The sequence below is a fragment of the Lampetra fluviatilis genome, chromosome 2 (assembly GCF_964198595.1).
Source record: "Lampetra fluviatilis chromosome 2, kcLamFluv1.1, whole genome shotgun sequence".
NCBI lineage: Eukaryota > Metazoa > Chordata > Hyperoartia > Petromyzontiformes > Petromyzontidae > Lampetra > Lampetra fluviatilis.
Window position 1 is genome coordinate 30409574 of NC_136276.1, and position 20193 is coordinate 30429766.

Below are 20193 nucleotides of genomic sequence, written 5' to 3' on the forward strand. Positions count from 1 at the left end.
TGTGATGAATGACGCCAACGACCACTGTATTTTGAGTTATGCTTGAATTGCATTGAGTGCTACGCCTCCTAGCGAACAAGGCGCAGCATCGCATCAAACGTATCGAGCGGTCCCGCATGATTGGTGGAGGACAAACCCGAACGAGGGCTTTAAGGGGCTGTCCATAAATGACGTCACGCACCTGGGCGGGGGGGGGGGTCAGACATTTGTGACGATGTGTGACGTGGGGGGGTGAGAAATGTGACGTTACATCAAAATGCGCAACCTTAAATAAATATAGACAACACGTTCTACTTATCTTCTTGGTTCTTTCGGTAAAGTCACGTAGAAGGGAAGTAATAAAATAATAAAAATAAAACATAATAAAACAATTCTCACGACGTTTCGGCCACAACGCAAGTAGCCGTCCTCAGGTGAAAACCAGGTCTGTCGAGGCGACAGCGTCTGAATGAAACAGCACACGTGCTTGGAGCATGTATATAAGCTGTACTAATCACATACCTGCATTTCCCATAAATATGCTAAATTCCTCTTGATATGCATATTCTTTCCCCCCCCTTCCAACCCAGCTTATATACATGCTCCAAAGCACGTGTGCTGTTTCATTCAGATGCTGTCGCCTCGACAGACCTGGTTTTCACCTGAGGACGGCTACTTGCGTTGTGGCCGAAACGTCGTGAGAATTGTTTTATTATGTTTTATTTTTATTATTTTATTACTTCCCTTCTACGTGAGTCTACCGAAAGAACCAAGAAGATGAATCCCTGCAGTCACGAAAGCTTTAAATGTTTTCGCCTACAACATCAGCGCCACATTAAATACGCACTACAATGACAATAGTTTAAAGCGATTTGAAGCATATTTAATTTTGGGGGGGGGGCAGAGCTTTGTGACGTCATATTTGAGTGGGGGGTCTGACTTTTTGTGACGCCGTGTGAAGGGGGGGGTTTGACCCCCCCCCCCCAGGTGCGTGACGTCATTTATGGACGGCCCCTAACGAGGATTTCACCAAATCCATAAACCGGACTAAAATGCCGGCTCTTTATTCACAGTAATCACAGTAAAATTGTGTTGTACTAACCCTGTTAACGTAGAACGTTGGGCTATAACGTTGGGCAAAAATGTTGGACCAACCACATACCAAAATTGGCCCAACGTTGGATGTCTTTATTGACATTTTCACGGTCGATTTGTGTTCCAGCAAGATACGCACGCCATAATACAGTTTTTTTGTATTAGATCGTGTAAATATAAATGTTTTATTAAACCCGCCACCGCCGACACATTTATATTTACGCGATTTAACCCAAAAAAACTTGTATTATGGATGATATTGGTCGCGAAAGTCTACATGTTAAACATACGCACGCCTATTCTTGGTTCTTTCGGTAAAGTCACGTAGAAGGGAAAAAAACAATTCTCACGACGTTACGATTGCAACACAAGCAATCATCATCAGGTGTGAAAATCATCATCTTGCTGTGAACATTTTCTTGCTGTGGTTTTCACACCTGATGATGATTGCTTGTGTTGCAATCGAAACGTCGTGAGAATTGTATTGTTTTATATTTTTATTATTTTATTGTTTTTCCCTTCTACCTGACTTTACCGAAAGAACCAAGAATATGAATCCCTGCAGTCACGAAAGCTTTAAATCGAAATACGCACGCCTGTGTGAATAGTCTACTGGATACAAGGCGTCTTGGATACATTGCAACAGCATTTCAGTTTTATCGACTAGTTTTCTGGCCACATTCTTTTTGACAAGAGATTAACACACAGATAGCCCGCCTTGTTGCCACACACCTAGCCCGCAAGATACATCACCCACCACACACAGCCCTTCTCACACACGAGGCAGGGCACTGTAAAAGGACATCCAGGCGAGCCACAATTGCACTCTCGTTGCGTCTCTATGGCGACATGGTACAAAAAAGGAAGCGTGTCCTTGACTCATTGATCAAAATCGATTTTCCAATTCAAGACGTGCATCGCTATCGCTGATATTACACTGAGCTGCGCAGGCGAGAGCTTTACGCGACTTGGATTGATTGAATTGATTCTCGGGAGAATCAATTCAATGTTACGGCAGGCAAACCTGGAGAAACTCCGATCGGCGGCGTGTAATATTATTTAGTTTTTAGAGGGGACGATTTTTCGCAACAAATGCGTGATGTGGCAGTGAGGAAGGAAGGGATGGCGAGGTTTGGCGCATCAAAGGCATTGACCATCGTGACCCTCTTGACTTTGACTCGATTAGTAAGGTGGCTATGTCACGCGGTGCGAGGGGGAAGTGTGGTCGGAACAATGCACGCCCGACCGTCTCCCCCCATTGAGGGTGTTCACGATCTCACAGTCACCGGTTTTCTCCAACACCAAACAAACGAGAAAACAAAAATCGCCAAATAAATGGCAAAACTGCCGAAAGCAAAACCCTCTTTACAACGAGTCTCGAGATGCCAGCGAGACTCTCCAGAGTAAACGATGATGAGGATGATGATTATGAATAACTGACGACGACGGCGATTGTGGCGATTATTCGATGATGATGATGACGATAATCATTTGACAATGGTAATGATTTGATTTCACCTAACATTACGATCCCATGACCGCCATGACAAGGATTCGTATTAATTTACCATGATTATAATAATGATCCAATTATTATTATTCATACTTGACCACGATGGTTATTATGATAATTCGTTGATGATTGCAATCCATTTAAGAACGTTCATGATTTGTATGAATGATGGTATTGATGATGATAGCGACGATGGTGATGCTTGTTTATATAACGATAAAAAGTTGTTGGTTATCCATTGACAACGACGACGATGATGGGGGATGATGTTAAATTATTAACCCACAACGACGATTTCAGACCGGCAGTCTTAAAAAAATAATCACACGAATTTGCGACCTCTTCGAACGGCGAACATCAACGCATGTCTTTTCTCAGCAGTGAGCTCACAACAAAGCTGCCCTTCAACCACCTGCTCCCTCCACCACGTCCTCCATCTCCAGCGAGTCCCGTGCAGGTTAGGTCTGGCTCGGAGCAGTCACACACGCTCTCTGCCCGGTCACAACAGACCACACCGGTCCCAAACCACCTCGGGCCTCCCGGTACCTGTCACCCTATAGAGACACACACAGGGGATAGAGGGTGGGGGGGGGTTCTGGGTGGTGGGGGGAGGTGTGGGTAAGTAGATGTGGGTTTCGGGCACGGGGTGGCTTTATAAGCTGGAAGATCACCGATCCGCTGTCTAGATGGTGAGTGCGAAGGTCGAGTAATTGAAGTCAGCACCATCATCTATCTGCCTGGAGTCTCCCTGGCTGTCCGTCCTCTGTCGAGACCGATGATGGACACGAGCCATTCGCGCGACTAGGACCGCTACTCGCGGTGGGGTGTAGTGTGGAGGGGAGCGGACAGAACCTGGGGGACACTCCTGCAACTTGCCGTTCGGTTACCTGCCCCCTGCCTCGCACAGGTGTGTAGCGATACGCGAGTCGGGTCGGACGACCACCGGCTACATTGTGTGATATGCATGCGAATAGATGGACACACGTAGATGCACACAGAGACGCGCTTAGAAACAGACACATTGCGATATAAACACACACACGCACATAGCTGTGAGACGAGATAGCTGTGGGAGAGGGGATCGGAGGATAAAGAGGAGGATGAGGAGATGAGGGGTGTGTGTGTGTGAATGTCGTGTAGTTCCTGCTCTGGCACTGTTCCTAAGGTCTACAGCAAAGTCCAGTGGCGTTTCACTCGAAATCAGTAAATTAATAATGACCATCGTGCTGCCGTTGTGTGAGGGTTATCGCCGCTGGCCTCGCAATCCACAATTTGGGTGCTTGGATTCTATCTCCCGTCGCGGCAGTTTAAACAATGAGCAGATCCTTAATACCCGATCCGACCCGCCGCTGTCCACCAAATGAGTGTTAATGGGCACGGTAAGTTACTCCTTGATCGGCAGGCAGTGTGGTGGGGTAGAGCGTGGATAGTGCCGCCTCTTGCGCCGTGGTGGCAAGATGTGAACTACCTCTCCTGGTATACAGGAGGTCGTGGGATCGATCCTGACCCTGACGCCTAGAAATTTGGAGTTTGAATGTCGATTTACACGTGGTCGCGTGGACTTTTCTCCGGGTCCTCCGGTTTGCCCCTCCACATTTAGAAACATGCGTTTCGCATATTTGGCTGATATAAATTTCCGCGTAAGAAAACCACTTCGTTAGGCTATCATAGTTTCGTTTTAATAGTTCTCTTCCAAGAGGTCTGGCCAGCGTGGAAGCGTAGGCCAATTCCCCTCCAGTGGGAATCTCTCTCCCTAGAGCTCCCTCTAGTGGAGTCCCTTCCAACAACAATGGTGTGAGTGAGTCATTGCAGGTCTGTACCTTTGTGATGAGCATCGCCAGATCGAAGTGGATGCCACTCCTCTACTGCTTCTAAAATTCTTTGACCACTGCCTTTCCCCTCTGCCAGCATAACTGCCATCGCCAATCACGCACTACTTACCTGCGACTGCTCTCAAAGTCTGGTCCGACACCATCGTTATTATTTAGCCTACAGTTGACTACAACAACGGCGATGCTAGACGCCATGGAAGCCACGTCCAGCTACAATTCAGCGACACGGAGACGGGGTTTATGGATCAAGTAGAGATGGGGTGGTGCATCTGGTTCGGAAGGTCAAACAGGGGCTTTTGCATTTGCGGTACAGCAAGTAGGTTGCGGACAGGCTCACACACTATAACGAACAATGTTTGTGTTTCACCACTGCCAGGATTTGAACCTATACCGGGGGCATGTCTGCGAGCGAGCTGTGGATCGTTTGCGCGCCGGGGGAGCCCGGCGCTCCTCAGGCATGGGAGAAACTCCAGGCGGCCACGGAGAGAGTTGGGCTCTCAGAGAACCACAAGTTCCACATCCCCGAACTCAAGGTATGGGGTGCCTCATCCACAAAGACCAATACCCCTCCCCCCGTATAGCCTTAACAGACTTTTGGGACAAGCACCTATTAAGGGCGGCACGGCCAGCACCACTCCCGGTCAATTTTGTCTCCCGAGTAGCGATGTTTACACACCGCACTAGGTACGTATTTGAAGCTAAGTCGACATAGGAAAATCACAAACACAATGACACATAATGGCACAGACACACACTGACACAATGAATCACACGCTGACACACAAACGCAATGACACTCAATGAGACACACGCACTGACACAATGGCACATTGACACAATGATTCACACGCTGACACAATGACACACACGTTGACACACAAACACAACGATACACAATGACACACGTGCACTGACATATCGATTTACAATGACACACAGATACATTAACAATGACACATTGGTTGCTGATACTGCGTTGGCAGTGGTGCACAGGCACAAATAAAAACAAACTCAACACGTTTGTCAATTACACTGCCGCAAGAGAGAAACATATAATTGGTGACGTTTCGGTCAACAACCCTTCTTTATAGCACTAAATAGGTGACGTTTCGGGTAATTACTATTTTTATAGCACATCATTCGATGTACGTGCTTTGAAGAAGGGTCATTGCGCGAAACGTCACCTATCATATATTTATCCTTTTTCAGGCCACACACACGCAGTGTCACGGACGAACGTGTTGAGTTTTGTTGCACTGACAATGACACACTCCCTCCCTCACACGTTGACAACGACACAGACAAATATCGCCACTGACACAATGAGACGACGACACAACACGATGACACGCGACACGTGTCCCCCGCGACCTTGGCCCGCCAGTCCCCTCCCGTTGGGGGCCGGGCCGCTCCGGTTATTTTCGCAGCTGATCGGGATATTAACCCCCCCCACTTCTCCAACTCACACTCACCCCCCACCCACCCACCTACCCCACCACCACCCCACCCCAGCACCCGCCTGGTGCGGTGTGGTGCGGACCGGTTGCCAGTGTTGTGTATACAGCACGGGGCCCGCTGGCGTGTACCACTGTCACTTTAGAGGGCAAATGACTCCACCTCTTCCTCCTCCTCCTCTCGACAAGTCCCGATATAGGGGTCGACGTGACGGGAGACTCGGGAGGGTCGTGTATTGGCTCTGGCATCGACACTGAGCCACGATGAGCCCGCACCGATGGCATGGATGCTGGGTTCGGTTTGCAAGCGACCCGTGAATGAACCTAGACGGTTGTTAAGTAAGAGAGAATTGCCAACCATGCCAATCAATGTAGCAGTACCCTCCTTCACAAACAAAAAAGGATTGAGATTTAGTGATGGCTGATTTGCATGAATTGATATTATGATTTCTGCTTGATGGTAACCAATTAGTACATACATACAAATACAAATACAAAGATCCCCCGTATAGCCTTAACAGACTGTAGGGGCAAGTGCTGTTAGCGAGCACCTATAAAGGCCGGCACGGCACACGAGGGGGTGGGTAGGCCAACACCACGCCCGGCCGCCTTTGTCTAATGAAAATGAATGCCAATAATTTATAGAGGATATCCTGACTGAGTCTCTGCTATTTTGTGATGTTTGGTAAATCCATTAATGTGTGCTTAGAATGTGCGAGGAAACCGGCGTACCATGTGAACACCCATCACGTGACGCGCAAAACTTCGTACATATAGAGTAAATACATTGTATGTATGTATCAATGTACTGCCATCTCCTTCGCAGCCCACGTGAGCTCACACCATTCTCGTGTGAATAATACATGTACATACAGCCTTCGTTTGGTCAATCCACTGCTAGATGAGTGCCGTGCTGGTTGTAAGGCGTTATTTGACCATACTTCACCACGCTGCTCAGTGCGGGTCGGTGACGGCGGTGAGCATCGTCGTGAGAGCACGCGGAACGGTCAGACGGATGGTTGATGGAACAATCTCCAACGTGATTCACTGACCTCCCTGGGGCCCCCTACCACACCCCATGCCGCACACAGGTGGGGACGCTCGACTCGCTGGTCAGTATGTCTGATGACCTCGTCAAACTGGACACATTCGTGGAGGGGTAAGTGGTGTGTGTGGACGAGTGTGTGCGCGAGTGTGTGTTTGGGGAGCGGTGGTGTAGTGGTTAGCGCGCTGCGCGACGAACCCGGCGACCCGGGTTCGATTCCCGCTCACGACCAACACCGGTGACGATTATCTGAACCGGTCCTGAGCCTCCCCTAGGTCGACTCAGCCTCAAATGAGTACCTGGTGCGGTGTTTAAACATCGTCACTGGGGCGACAAAGGCGGCGTGGTGTTGGCCACCCACCCCCTCGTGTGCCGTGCCGGCCTTCGTAGGTGCTCGTTAACTACACTTGCCCCAACATTCTGTTAAGGCTATACGGAGGATCGTTGTCTTTGTTTCGTGGCACATGGTTGGGGAGCGGTAGCATAGTAGTTAGCGTGTTGCGCTACGAACCCTGCGGACCGGTGTTCGATTTCCGCTCATGGTGGCAGTTCGAGGGCTGTCAAGGGCAAGTGGTGGGGAGACAGAAGGACAGATCGTAGCAGGAGACGCAGACATCAAGATGCCAATCCTGAATATTTTCGACTTGAAATAAATATCTTGAGACTCATCGATGCTTATTCTGGATGAAGGGGATTATTATTAGGATTGTAATTGTTGTTATTAATTATGAAACGAACTAGCCAATAAGTGAACGAATGCGTGAATTAATTGGTCTGGCGTTTTGATGTCCGTACAGCGTCGTTCGCAAGATCACACAGAACATGGTGGACGTCTTGGAGGACGCGCGTGACAAGGCACGGGAGAACCTGGTGGCTAACGGGGGTACGGCGCCGATTAACGGGTTTGGGGAGCGGTAGCTGAGCAAGGACGCTGTATATATCAGTTCGGATTCGAGGATAAACACGATTTTGTGTGGCCGTTAGACGGCACGTGTGGAGCGTCGGATAAACTGGAATTTCGTGAGCAGGTGGCCTGATAAAGGTGGCCCATGTGTGTAAGATAAAAGGAACGGCGTGTGGCGGATGGAACAAAGACAGTCAATCATCGCGCACTTTCAGATGCACTTCTGCGGCCGTCTGGAATGCTCTTCCTTCCAATATTAGGAAGCCATTTTAAACATAGATTTAAACCTTTTCTTCTTTAAAACTGCTTTTTTGTGTTTAGTTTGTCCGCCTTCCCCCGCACCTCCGATAGCATGCTTGGCTACATACGGTGCAAAAAACGTTCAACATACATACATCATTGGGAGGTTGAGGTCAGGGCCGACTCATATATCTGCGTGGTGCAGCTACAGTGACCAGGTTATGACGGAGTCATCTCTCGATTCGCCCATCGTGGTCTGGTCACGCTGCCTGCCCACGTGGACAAGCATCACCGGCCCTGCCCAGCCTCCTCATCATCACTCATCATCAATGATAATCATTATCGTCATCATAGCATCGTAATAAAATAAAGAATCCATCACTCGTCATGAATAAACATCAATAAATCATCAATTATCATCATTGATCATCAACCAATCATCTACAAATCATCATCAAATCATAATCGGCAGCAATCATTATCATCATCAGCAGCAGAAGAATCATCATGAGCAGATGAAGCAGAGGCATAATCAGTAGTAGTACCAGCAGAATCATCGCCATTATCATCATCAGCATCAGCAGGAGCCTCCGCCAGGTCGCCTCAGCCTTAAATTAGAAGCTTATGCGGTGTGTGAATATGAGTACTGGGGAGATAAAGGCGGATAGGCGTGGTATTGCCCATTATTACCCCCTCGTGCGCGGTTTGGCTTTCAATAGGTGTTCGCTAACAGTCTGTGCGGCTGTATGGGAAGCTTTGTCTTTATTATTTGCTGTATCAGTCATATAGGAAGCAATGGTGCAGTGGTAAGCGCGCTGCACTACGAACCCGGGTGCTCAAGTTCTAATCCCGCTCACGACCTCTTCAGTGACGAATATTTGAACCGGTCTTGGGTCTCCGCTAGGTTGACTCAGCCTTAAACGATTAGCTATTTTGTGGTCTCGGCATCGGCACTGGAAAGACAAAGGTGATCGGGCGTAGTACCCGCCAAACCGTCCCCTCGTATGCCATCGGGTGCTGGCAAAGTGCACTTGCGCAATAGGTTGTATGGAAATATGTCATATATTTGTCTTTGTATATGTGCTCACTATTTGAACTCTTGACCTCAGCTGACCCAATGACCTACGTAACCAAGTTCCAGTGGGACATGGCTCGCTATTCGGTGCGGCAGCCACTGCAGGCCGTGTCAGATGTCATTGCTAAGGTACTTGACGCACGCACACACACCCACACCGTATACGCACGCATACACAAATACACAGATTCCCCGTATCTCTTTTAACACACTATTGGGGCAAATACTGTTAGCGAGTAGCACCTATGAAGAGTACGGCTCACGAGGGGGTGGGTGGTCAGCACAACGCCCGGCCGCCTTTGTCTCCGTAGTGGTGACGTTTAGCCATCGCACCAGGTTTAGGACAAGAGTCTGTCACAGGCAGAGGAGACGAGGAAATGAGGGATGGAGTTGGCAGCACGCGTAGCTGGGGGGGAAGGGCTCCAGACAATGGGGGCAGCAACAGAGAGAGAGAGTGACCTCCCTCATATTGATTGAAGTAAAATCGTCATTTACTTGTCCAGGAAAGCCTCGCAGAGTCTCAATACTTTTTTTCAGGAGGGTCCTGCTGCATTGGAATGTTTGACCAGTTCCCCCTAGCCCCCCCCCCTCTCTCCCTCCCCCCCCTTGCTCCTCCCCCCCTTTTTTACCTATATAACCTATTTTTTTTATAACCTCTTGCCACGGCAGCTCTCTCGCCCACTGCATTGGAATTGTTGCTGCATTGGCATTGCTGTTACATTGGCATTGTTACTGCATTGGCATTGCTGTTACATTGGCATTGTTACTGCATTGGCATTGTTGCTGCATTGGCATTGTGGCTGCATTGGCATTGTTGCTGCATTGGAATTGCTGTTACATTGGCATCGTTGCTGCATTGACATTGTTGCTGCATTGGCACTCGTGCACCGCCCATGCTCCTGGTGCTGCTGATACACTTGGGCTACGCCCATCGCCAAACCTTTATAAACAGTTTGCCTTTAGAGGCGGACTCCTTTGCCTGATGACGACCGCTTGTGTAGTGATTTATTTGCTGCATGTTGAGGGAAACCGGACTTCTAGGAGAAATGTCCACATGGGTGTGGGGGCGAAGGATGGGGGGGGGGAAAGGTGGGCGGGTCTATAGAACAACAACCGCTGACTTTCTCCACAAAGTGGTACTTATTTTAGCGACCCCGGGAAGGATGATGGGCTGAGTTAACCCCCACGAACCAGATCATTGAACTCGTTCATCTGGCCGTAGCCGGGCGGCAGGAACTGGGAGCTGCGTTAATTGCATCGCTGTTCAAGGGCTTCTCGGCCCGTGAGGTGGATGATGGTTAGACACTTGACGAGCAAAGCCGTGTCTCGCCCAGCAAGTGTCGCAGATCGACTCCGACCTCAAGAGCCGCGCCTCGGCGTACAACGCGCTCAAGAGCGGCCTGCAAATCATCGAGCGCAGAGCCACGTGAGTCTGCCGTCCGCACGCGTGGAGCACACGTGGAGCACAACGTGTGCGCCCTTACAAAACACGCGCATATCCCTCTCCTTATTTGAGCACCACCTTAAAGGCCCGCCGGCTTTCCGCCCTACCCCCCCCCCTGTTCCCACCACCAAAACGCCAAGCGGCCAGCAACAACCAGCGAGTGCCACTGAATGCGTAATAGATACGAGTGAACACGTTTCTGGGTTTGATCAAGGTTGTTGGGTATGAGGGCGTGAGAGAATAGACGATGGTTTGCAAAGTGGAGCGGTGCGAGGTGAAGAAGTGGAAAGGAAAGCCCTGTAGCCTGCAGTGTGGTGAGTGAGTGAGGGAGCGAGTGTGTGGCGACGGCGACGTGCAGTGTGGTGGCGGAGCAGTGTAAATGAGAGGAGACAGTATGGGAGGAGGAATCACTGAGTGAAGTTCACGGCAACAGCAATTGTGGTGGTGGTGGTAGTAGTAGCGATGAAAGAGTGACAGGGAGGCGACTGGCTGCTGGCGCGTGAGTGACGGGAGTTCATCGGGGAGGTTTGGTTGAAGGCAGATAGCGTAGGGACGTTTACACACACATACCAGTTTGCCTAATCCTATGCCTGTCCACCCGTACAAAAATAAAGACAAAGATCCCCCATATAGCCTCAACAGAAATTGGGACAAGTGCTGTTAGCGAGCATCTACGAAGGCCAGCATGGCACACAAGGGGGTGGGTGGCCAGCACCACCCCCGGCCGCCTTTGTCTTCCCAGTGCCAATGTTTATACACACCATGTACTCATTTGAGGCTGAGTCGACCTACCCATACACACACCAGCACACCTTCACATTCTTACACTTGTATAGACGTGCACGAGCAGAGTACACGTACTATAAACACCTTCACCTGTGCATGTTAGTATGCATCTCTACACCTCCACGTAAAATTATAATTGAATGAAGCTGATGCTGATAATACCACTGCTGTGCATGATGATTAGATGTTGCTGCTGATGATAATATTGCTGCTGCTGCTACTGGTGATGCTTCTGCCGCTGCTCCTGCTGGTGCTGATTATTCTGCAACCGCCGCTGTTGTTGATGGTTCTGCTGCTGCTGCCCCACAGTGGCAGTCTGATGACGCGGAGTCTCGCTGACATCGTCAAAAAGGACGACTTTGTTCTGGACTCGGAGTACCTCATCACCCTGCTGGTTATTGTGCCCAAGTGAGTCCTCACCACGTCACCGTTATCAACTTCATCATCATCGTGGTGGTTCCATAACAAATCCTCCTGGAGAACTCCCACCTTCAGGAGATGGTGGGGTGGTGCGTTGGGGGGTGCACATGTTCAACCCCGCTGGACGCACAGCGCCAGCCATAAATAGGGCTGAATGATTAATCGATTTCAAATCGAAATCGCAATTTGAAACAATGAGATTAGCAAATAGTGAAAGCTGCGATTTTTTGCAATTTGAAAAGTCCTATTACTTTCTTATTGGAATTGTTTTATTATTTTTATTATTATTACTTTTTTTATTTAACTTAACAATTGTTCTATGTTTGATTGTTCTATTTCAATTAAACCATTTAAATAAATATATGTTGGAAGAAATTCATATATTTTAAGTTCTCATCCTTGCATTAGAATATATAGAGCAATTCATATTTTTACACGATCGAACTCAAACTCCTCTTATTATGGATACTATCATTGTTGTCGTTTGATTTGTGTGTGCGTGTGTGTGCAAGTGATAATAACGAGGCCATTAATTTACCCGGGAAAGCCCGAGTCTCAAGACTCTCGTTTATTTGAGCAGGTTTCTCTGCTAGACTCTATTCTATACAGACGGGAACAGGTGGATTCCACATTTTTTGGTTATACTGCCTCCTGCTGGCAAGCCAGGGAATTATGTCACATCCTCGACGCCAACGGGAAGGTAGTTTCGCAACGTTTGAGCGATCTACCAAGCCTCGCTGCCTCCTCAGAATGCTGAAATTCAAGCCCACGTGCTTTGCCACGGGATAAGGAGGATAACGTGACGGTGCAATGCGGTCGAATGGTGCGCAATATTTATGATGCATTGCGGCATTATGAGACCATTAGGGATGGGGATGAATTCTTGGATGGCTTCATCTAGCAATGGAGAGACCATGGCTGATTGATGATAATGATGTGTATGTATATGTGGGTGTGTTGTGTGCTGTGTACCACAGGCCGAACATTGGAGACTGGAACAAATGCTACGAGACTCTGTCTGAAATGGTTGTCCCACGGTCGAGCAGGTAGGATGCAAAACTTTGATCTCAAAATCCCAATCCCGATACAACACGATTTGAATGTATACAATTATATACAACCATCAGAAGCAGCAGCGTCATAATTTGTATTATTAGTAACAACAGCAGAATCGCTTTCATCATTTTGACTCAACCCCCAAGTTTCAAACAATACGAAGAAATGCGTATCCTGCAAAAATACCATAATCATTTCCTCAAGAAGTGCATTGTGGTCTTCTTGTCTTAGGTGACTACAGAATGCATTATTGGTGTTTTGGTTTGAAATTCATGGTCTTGAAGTCAGCACTATTATTCTGTCATGATGAATTTTTCTCATAATTTACAAACTTGACTCTTGTTAGCATTTAGCCATGCTAATTGGCACCCATAGTGCAGAAGTGGAGACTTCATATACAGTGTATGGTTCCCAGAAGTACACCAGAAGTACACCAGCAGTGATGACCGGTGGCTATACTGCACCGATGAGGTCTAATAATGATGGAACTGGTCCACAGTTTTCTATCACCACACTACCGCTGCTGCTACTGGTGCTGTCAGTCGTGCAAATTTGCTCAAGTTTATTTTGATGGTGACCATACCAAAGACAAGAGCACCACAATGCACTTCTTCAGGAACTGCTGATTGTTTTCACATCCTGTCGTAAAATATGTTTTGTGCACGTTTCTGTGCTGTTTTTGTTCAACGCTTATTTTTTCCTACACTATTTTGTTCTATTATGATGGGTTGCCCTCGCCATTTCCAGATTTGATCAAATCCCAGCGAATATCCACGAACCCAATATCTCTAGAGTCTAGAGGAGGGGTAGGCAACCAAAACTGGCATCTCCCGAGCCGCATGCGGATCTTTCATCCACCACACGCGGCTCTGTGAAAGGGGCGTGACGCAGAACTACTATCACAGTAGCAAAGAATAATAAATGTCGCCCGTGCTGTGCAGAAAATTGGCAATATATATACACTTATATATATTTAGTTCTTTGCCTGACTCATACGTACTTTTTGGCTCTTGGTCTGTTACAGGTTGGCCTCCCCTGATCTAGAATCCTAGATCACAGGCGGGCATCAGCCACTAGAGGGTGCTGCTCCCACATGCTTCTATTGTCGACTATTCGCTCTCTGTTTTTTTCGACCCGCTGCCAGGATCGTGTTTGAGGACCCAGAAGGCTACATGTGCACTGTGACGCTGCTGCAAAAAGCTGTGGAGGATTTCAAGCTAGAAGCCCGGCGGAACAAGTACAGTTTGATAGCGTGAACACGACCTGCAAAAAATATCAACGCGATACAGATTCGTAGTGCGCACGGCTGTGGCCGCATCTCGATACGGTGGCGAGATGTTCACAACCCTCGCCTGGTATTCAGGTCGTGGGTTCGATCCCGACCCTGACTCCTGCTGTATATTTGGAGTTTGCATGTGCTGCCCGTGGTCGTGTGGATTTTTCTCAAAAGTCCAGACACAAACCCACTTGCTGTACTATCACCTCCAGGTAAATACTTGCCCAATCAGATTAATAACATGAAAATTATATGTAATAAATTGGACAGCTGTCTGCCCAATAATTCAATAGACCATGCTAATCTTTGGATTTATGAGTTTGCTTGGGGTGGCTGCTAATTTCGCGAACTTTTGGCCCCAGGTTCATGGTGCGCGAATTCCAGTACAACGAGGAGGCGCTAAAGGCAGACAAAGAGGAGATAAACAGACTCATCACGGACAAGAAGAAACAGTTTGTACGATGCACTCATCACATACACGAGTATCACCGTTACCACGACTGTCATCATCATCATCAGCGGCACCATTTTTTACAATCTACGTTATAATGAAGATCGTCGTCAAATCATATTATCATCCGAAATAGAATAGATGAATTAACGTCATTGAATGTATCATCATAATCATCGTGAGCATTGCCACATGAAGCAACAACAGCAAAATCATAATCCGGTTTGTTATTACTTCTATAATTAGCAGCCATTATGAGCTTAAAGAAGTTAGCAATTATCATTGTTATCATCTTCAGGCGGCATCATCATCAAATCCACCATCATGGTCATTATCAGTGTCATCAATATAAACATCATGAAAGCCATCATCATAAGGATCCTTTGGTATTGTATGTCATTTAAAAAAATCATAGACTGTCATACCATGAGTTTCATCATCAGCATCAGCTGCCAAATCCGTCCAGTGCCAGACTGTTGCCTCAATGAGCCCACTGCTGGTTTGAAGTAAAGGCCACTGACAAACTGGCTGATTTAGTAAATGACCGACTGGCCCATTGCTCGACCAACTGATGAACAGACCAATCAATTGACCGACCGACTGGCTAACCAAATGGCCAAGTGACTGGTTGTCTGACAGCTGACGTACCGACTGACCAAATAATGACCCAACGACTATCTGATGGGCCAATTGCCAGACCGACGGATTGACTGATTCACTCTCAAAATGACCCACCGATAATGCGACTGACTCACTGCCGATTGACCTGCTGACCCACTGTTACGTGTGTGTTGCAGGGCCCTATGGTGCGCTGGCTGCAAGTGAACTTTAGCGAGGCGTTTGTGGCGTGGATCCACCTGAAGGCATTGCGCGTGTTCGTGGAGAGCGTACTCAGGTGAAGACCAATGCTGCAGTGAGAAATACCGAGGATCAAACGCAAAAAATATATTAATTTATTAATACTTGTTAGCTGGGGAAGTCTCAGCCCCACGATGGCGAGATGTTAACTACTATCGCCTCTTATACAGGAGTTCGTAGGTTCCATCCCGACTCTGACGCCTGTATATTTGAAGTTTGCATGTTCTCCCCGTGGTCGCGTAGATTTTTTTCCGGGTCCTCCGGTTTTTCCCTCTACATTTAGAAAGACGCGTTGAGAGTATTGGGCTGCTTTCAATGTCCACATGATAAGCTACTTCGTTGAGATATTATTTGTGGTCAGGTCGCTTCTGAAAAAGAGCGATATACTCAGTGGACCTTACCTGGTAAAATAAAAAATAGTTTAGTTTAGAGTCTCAACTCTTCTTTAGGAGGGTCCCACCAAGTTTTCGCAGGAAGGGGCAATTTTGCTATATTGTATTTACATGTGACGAACGCTCTTGACAGTGGACGCAATAATTGTGTGCCCCGAGTGTTGATAAAGGCTTATTAGAGTGACTTTAGAAGCGTTTCCTGTGTTATCTTCTGGAGCAATTCTGACACACGGCGGTGCACTGCTTGCTGTGGGAATTCCAAATAGAAATGTTCTTCTCATCACGTGACACCTACAGCACAATTTCAATATAATTGGGAAGACATTACCAAGCCCTCAGCGGACATAACATGGACATAACGATGATAAGTGAGATGAAACATTGGTCTAACCTGGGCATTGATCGGCGTCCCATTATGTATGGACCAGTCGTAGATTCAACTGCTATAGCTATGGAATGATTGTTGAACTGCTTAGACATGTTCGAATTGTGAAGCAGAGGTCGCAAACGGGGTTTGATTCCTTACCCGTACCTGTACCCGGCCGCACCAGGGTCGCAAACGGCTACCCGTACCTGGCCGGGTACGGGTAGCCGGGTATCGGGTAGGGTACGGGTATCGGGAACCCGATTGCGACCTCTGTTGTGAAGGAGTCAGAGGATATATCTAGCAGTGCCTCCTGGCCATGTCTCTTTATATGGGTCGACTCACTATAATGAAGATTCTTAATGGTTGTGAGCACAGTGCTCAGGAGTCTAAAGACGAAACTGACAATTCAGAACCATGGCTTCCATATGGCACCACGGACCTTCACCAGTTTAACAAAGCAAAGATGTAGGTCTTGTTGAAATTCCCTACACATCTGCAGTAGACGGACAGACAATATTGAATCTGTGCAGGACTGCTCCTGACTGAAACTACAATGGGGCTCCACAAGCTTCTCTTGAATGTGCCTGGCAAGACAATGTCAAATCATACTTGTCAGGCGGTCCTATCCTGACACGGTAAGCAGGTAGATGTCCAGATAATTGCACTAAATCACAACTCCCACTTCGTGCGTGTACGTTACCCGCTTACCCGCCCTAGGTATGGGCTCCCTGTCAACTTCCAGGCGGCACTGCTGAAGCCACGCAAGAACCAAAAGCGACTCAGAGAAGTGTTACAGCAGCTGTACAAGCACCTTGACAGTGGGGCCGGCATCTCTGTCGATGTGAGTGGCCATGCATATTCATGTCTCATTTCGAGGATCTCCATCTCCCTGGCCATGCATATTCATGTCTCAATTCCAGGATCTCTACCTACCTGCCATATGCAAGGGATGCTTCTCTGGGAAATGCTACTTAACCCGAAATTACTTCAAGCGAACTCTAATTTCCCATAGACATAATGTTATATAGAGGGGTTGCGTTCCTAGCCGAAGTTTCTGGAAAAATACATTTCTTGACTAAATGTCATTAAGTGTTCAAAAATGGATGAGTATAGGTTCGTATACATTTTAACTCTTAATAAATGCAAATGTGTATTAATTCACATATCTACAAAGACACCATGTACAGCATACATAGACGAGTACTGTCAGTGAGTACCTGTGAAGACCAGAATGGCATACGAGGGAGCTGTCGTCTGCCCCGTGCTGATATTTTTACACTCCGTACCAGGTACACATTCAATGCTCAATTAACCTAAGGGAGGCCCAGGACTGGTTCAGATATACTATGCCACTGATGCGAGCCGTGGCCTGGAATTGAAGTCGGGTCATTGGGTTCGTAGCGCAGTGCGCTAACCACTGTTCCACACACAAAGACAAATATCCCCTGTATAGCCTTGAACAAACTGTTTAGGGAATGTGCTGTTAGCGAGCTCTGCAAACACTTGTACACTCACACATGCAGTCTACTCATATCCTCGTTAATGTATACACACATTCTTGCGTACACGCTGGCAATTGTTTACACTGCACTCACATATAAACACAACCTTACACTCACAAATGTACAGATACACACTCGGTAGTCTCACTTGCATACTACACAATCATGCTTTATCATGTATGCACACTCACGTATACTGGCTACTAACATTTACTAACGTACACACTGCTCAAATACACACTTGTACACCTACAGCACCCTCAGGTGTGTATACACTTGTGCATTCACGTCTAATGACACCGACGACTCTATACTGGGAGCCTCTTTATACTGGTAGGAACGTCCTGGTTACAGCAGCCCACAGGGGATTATTGTGTCCGTCGTGCAGGGAGGGGCTGGGTGGGGAGGGGCTGGGTAGGGAGGGGAGGGTGGGGAGGGGCAGGGGGCTAGGTGGGGAGGGTGGGGAGGGGCTGGGTGGGGAGGGGAGGGTGGGGAGGAGCTGGGTGGGGGGTGGGGATGGGTGGGGAGGGGGTGGGGCTGGGTGGGGAGGGGCTGGTCACCCCGTGGTGCCCTTATAAAACTCAACGTTTAACCTACTCACGCCGGCTTGTGCCGGCCCTCAGTCGGCTATATTTGTGGAATACACCACGCCGCCGTTGACCCTGGCCATTGACCGAGCCACCCAACGTTCCTTCCAGCTCCCTCCGCAGGAATGTGTTTTTAATTTAATTTTTTTTTACATACGTGACTTTACCGAAAAAACAATGAGTAGAATGCCACCCTTGGCCAAAAAAATGGGAAAAATGGAGGGGGGGGGGGCGGGGTGAAGGCCTCCCAAGGTGGGTAATGGGGGTTTTGTTTGACCATACTTCACCATGCTGGTCAGTGTTCGTTGAAGGTTCTCAGTACTGGTTCAATGTCATTCCCCAATGTTTGCCATGGTCAGGAATTCAACTCAAGCACCGGGTACATAGGTCAGTGTGCTATCAACACTTATCACCTCTTTGTCTTTGTATGCGGGCTTGTGTTTCCACAACAGGCGAGTATGGATCTACCAGGAATGAGCTTCAATAGCCAGGACTACTACCCATATGTGCACTTTCGTCTCGACCTTAATCTCCTCGAAAGCAAATAGGAGGAACAAGAAGTCTTCTGTTCAATCATGAACGCGGCAGAGGGAGCCACGACTTACTTTTAGGAACCTCAGGATAGTTGACCAATTCCTTATGGAGTAACCTACCTGCTGTACTACGATCTTCTGGCCAACTTGAAGGCTGTCCGAAGTCTCACTCGCGAATACACAATGTATTTAAATAAAACACTTTATTGGAGCCAATAGTTTATGCAGCAACACCGTGCTGATGACGGAGTTCGTAACCAAATCAAGGCAAGGACCCACATCAGTACCCAGTAGCACTGGCGTATGAGACAACACGTTACCGACGGGTTTCCGTGAAGTTAAAGCCGGTAGCCAAATGTCCACTGAATCATCATAAAATCAGAAGGCCAACCCGTTAATGAAATGTGTTCTAGTTTTAGCGCCTACAAAAAAAAACCCACATTTCTATACGCTTGATATCCAGAAAGTGTGTATAAAATCGTGGTTGCTAAGCATGAATCCAAACGCTGAAGAGACAGCCGAATTGACTGTTGCTGTATTGACTTTTCATTCTTTTCAGAGAAGTCAATACAGCACCAAATACTTTAGAGCACCATTTTCTGCATACAAGTAGTTTGTGAAAACATTTAATTAGTTGGTTCTCAGTTGACTTTTTGGCTATTGAATTAAATGTAACCTTTTAAGTTTTCCCCTATATCAAGTGGTATGAATTTCAGCTCTGGCCTGTGTATGAGGGTGTTGCATTTCTCAAGTGGCTAAAAAAAGAGACTTATTCCGGGAATCTCGGTTAAAAAGTGAAAATGTCTTTCCTCAACACAATCAGCACAAGAACAATGCTCAGCTCGTGGACAATAAAACATTGGCCATTTAAAATCCTGAGCTACAAAATCAATGACTTCTCACTAAAACACATTTCAGCACACAGACACGCTATTTTTTTTGTAAACTTACGCAAATTCAATACTCATGTTACGGGTTAAAGCACCGTTTTTATAACAATTTGGGTCATTTGCGAGATATTGAAATTGTATGAAGATGTGGAACATTTACACATCTAATTCCGAGTCATGTCCGTGTCATCTTGAGTGAAATGAGGTTTAAAAAAAACTGTACATGTAAATGTTGCCCACAAACACACTTCATTGTATTCATGCAGTCACTTTTAATGATGTAAAATAAACTGTTGATGTTTCAATTATATTCCTTTAAGTTTAACAACCACCACTTTGAATGGCTTTTTGTTATACCCCAAACAGCCTCAATGAGTCAAAAATGTTCCAGTTTTGGTTGAGCCGTTTCACCCATTTTTTTTTTTATAATTCTTTAAACAAGCCTGTCACTAGTATGTTGGTCTTCCTTAATTATGTTTTGAGATAGATTAACG

The 20193-nt window shown here is 47.2% G+C and overlaps 1 protein-coding gene across 1 annotated transcript; it reads left to right on the forward strand.

Moving 5' to 3' along the window:
- The first annotated feature begins 3293 nt into the window (after nt 1–3293).
- LOC144945337 (V-type proton ATPase subunit C 1-like) lies at nt 3294–19098 on the forward strand. The gene is made up of 13 exons (XM_078873794.1): nt 3294–3494; nt 4796–4952; nt 6965–7032; nt 7716–7801; nt 9172–9266; nt 10472–10563; nt 11677–11775; nt 12765–12833; nt 13988–14080; nt 14482–14575; nt 15368–15465; nt 16905–17028; nt 18729–19098. The coding sequence occupies exons 2-13, from the start codon at nt 4818–4820 to the stop codon at nt 18822–18824; spliced, it is 1149 nt and encodes a 382-aa protein (XP_078729920.1). The 5' UTR covers nt 3294–3494; nt 4796–4817; the 3' UTR covers nt 18825–19098.
- The last annotated feature ends 1095 nt before the right edge of the window (nt 19099–20193 follow it).

Excerpts from the sequence above, each read along its gene's own strand:
- LOC144945337 (XM_078873794.1), top strand. The coding sequence starts at position 4,818 with ATGTCTGCGAGCGAGCTGTGGATCGTTTGCGCGCCGGGGGAGCCCGGC. Across the intron at positions 9,267-10,471 it reads TGTCAGATGTCATTGCTAAG|CAAGTGTCGCAGATCGACTC; the intron begins GTACTTGACGCA and ends TGTCTCGCCCAG. Across the intron at positions 12,834-13,987 it reads GTTGTCCCACGGTCGAGCAG|GATCGTGTTTGAGGACCCAG; the intron begins GTAGGATGCAAA and ends ACCCGCTGCCAG.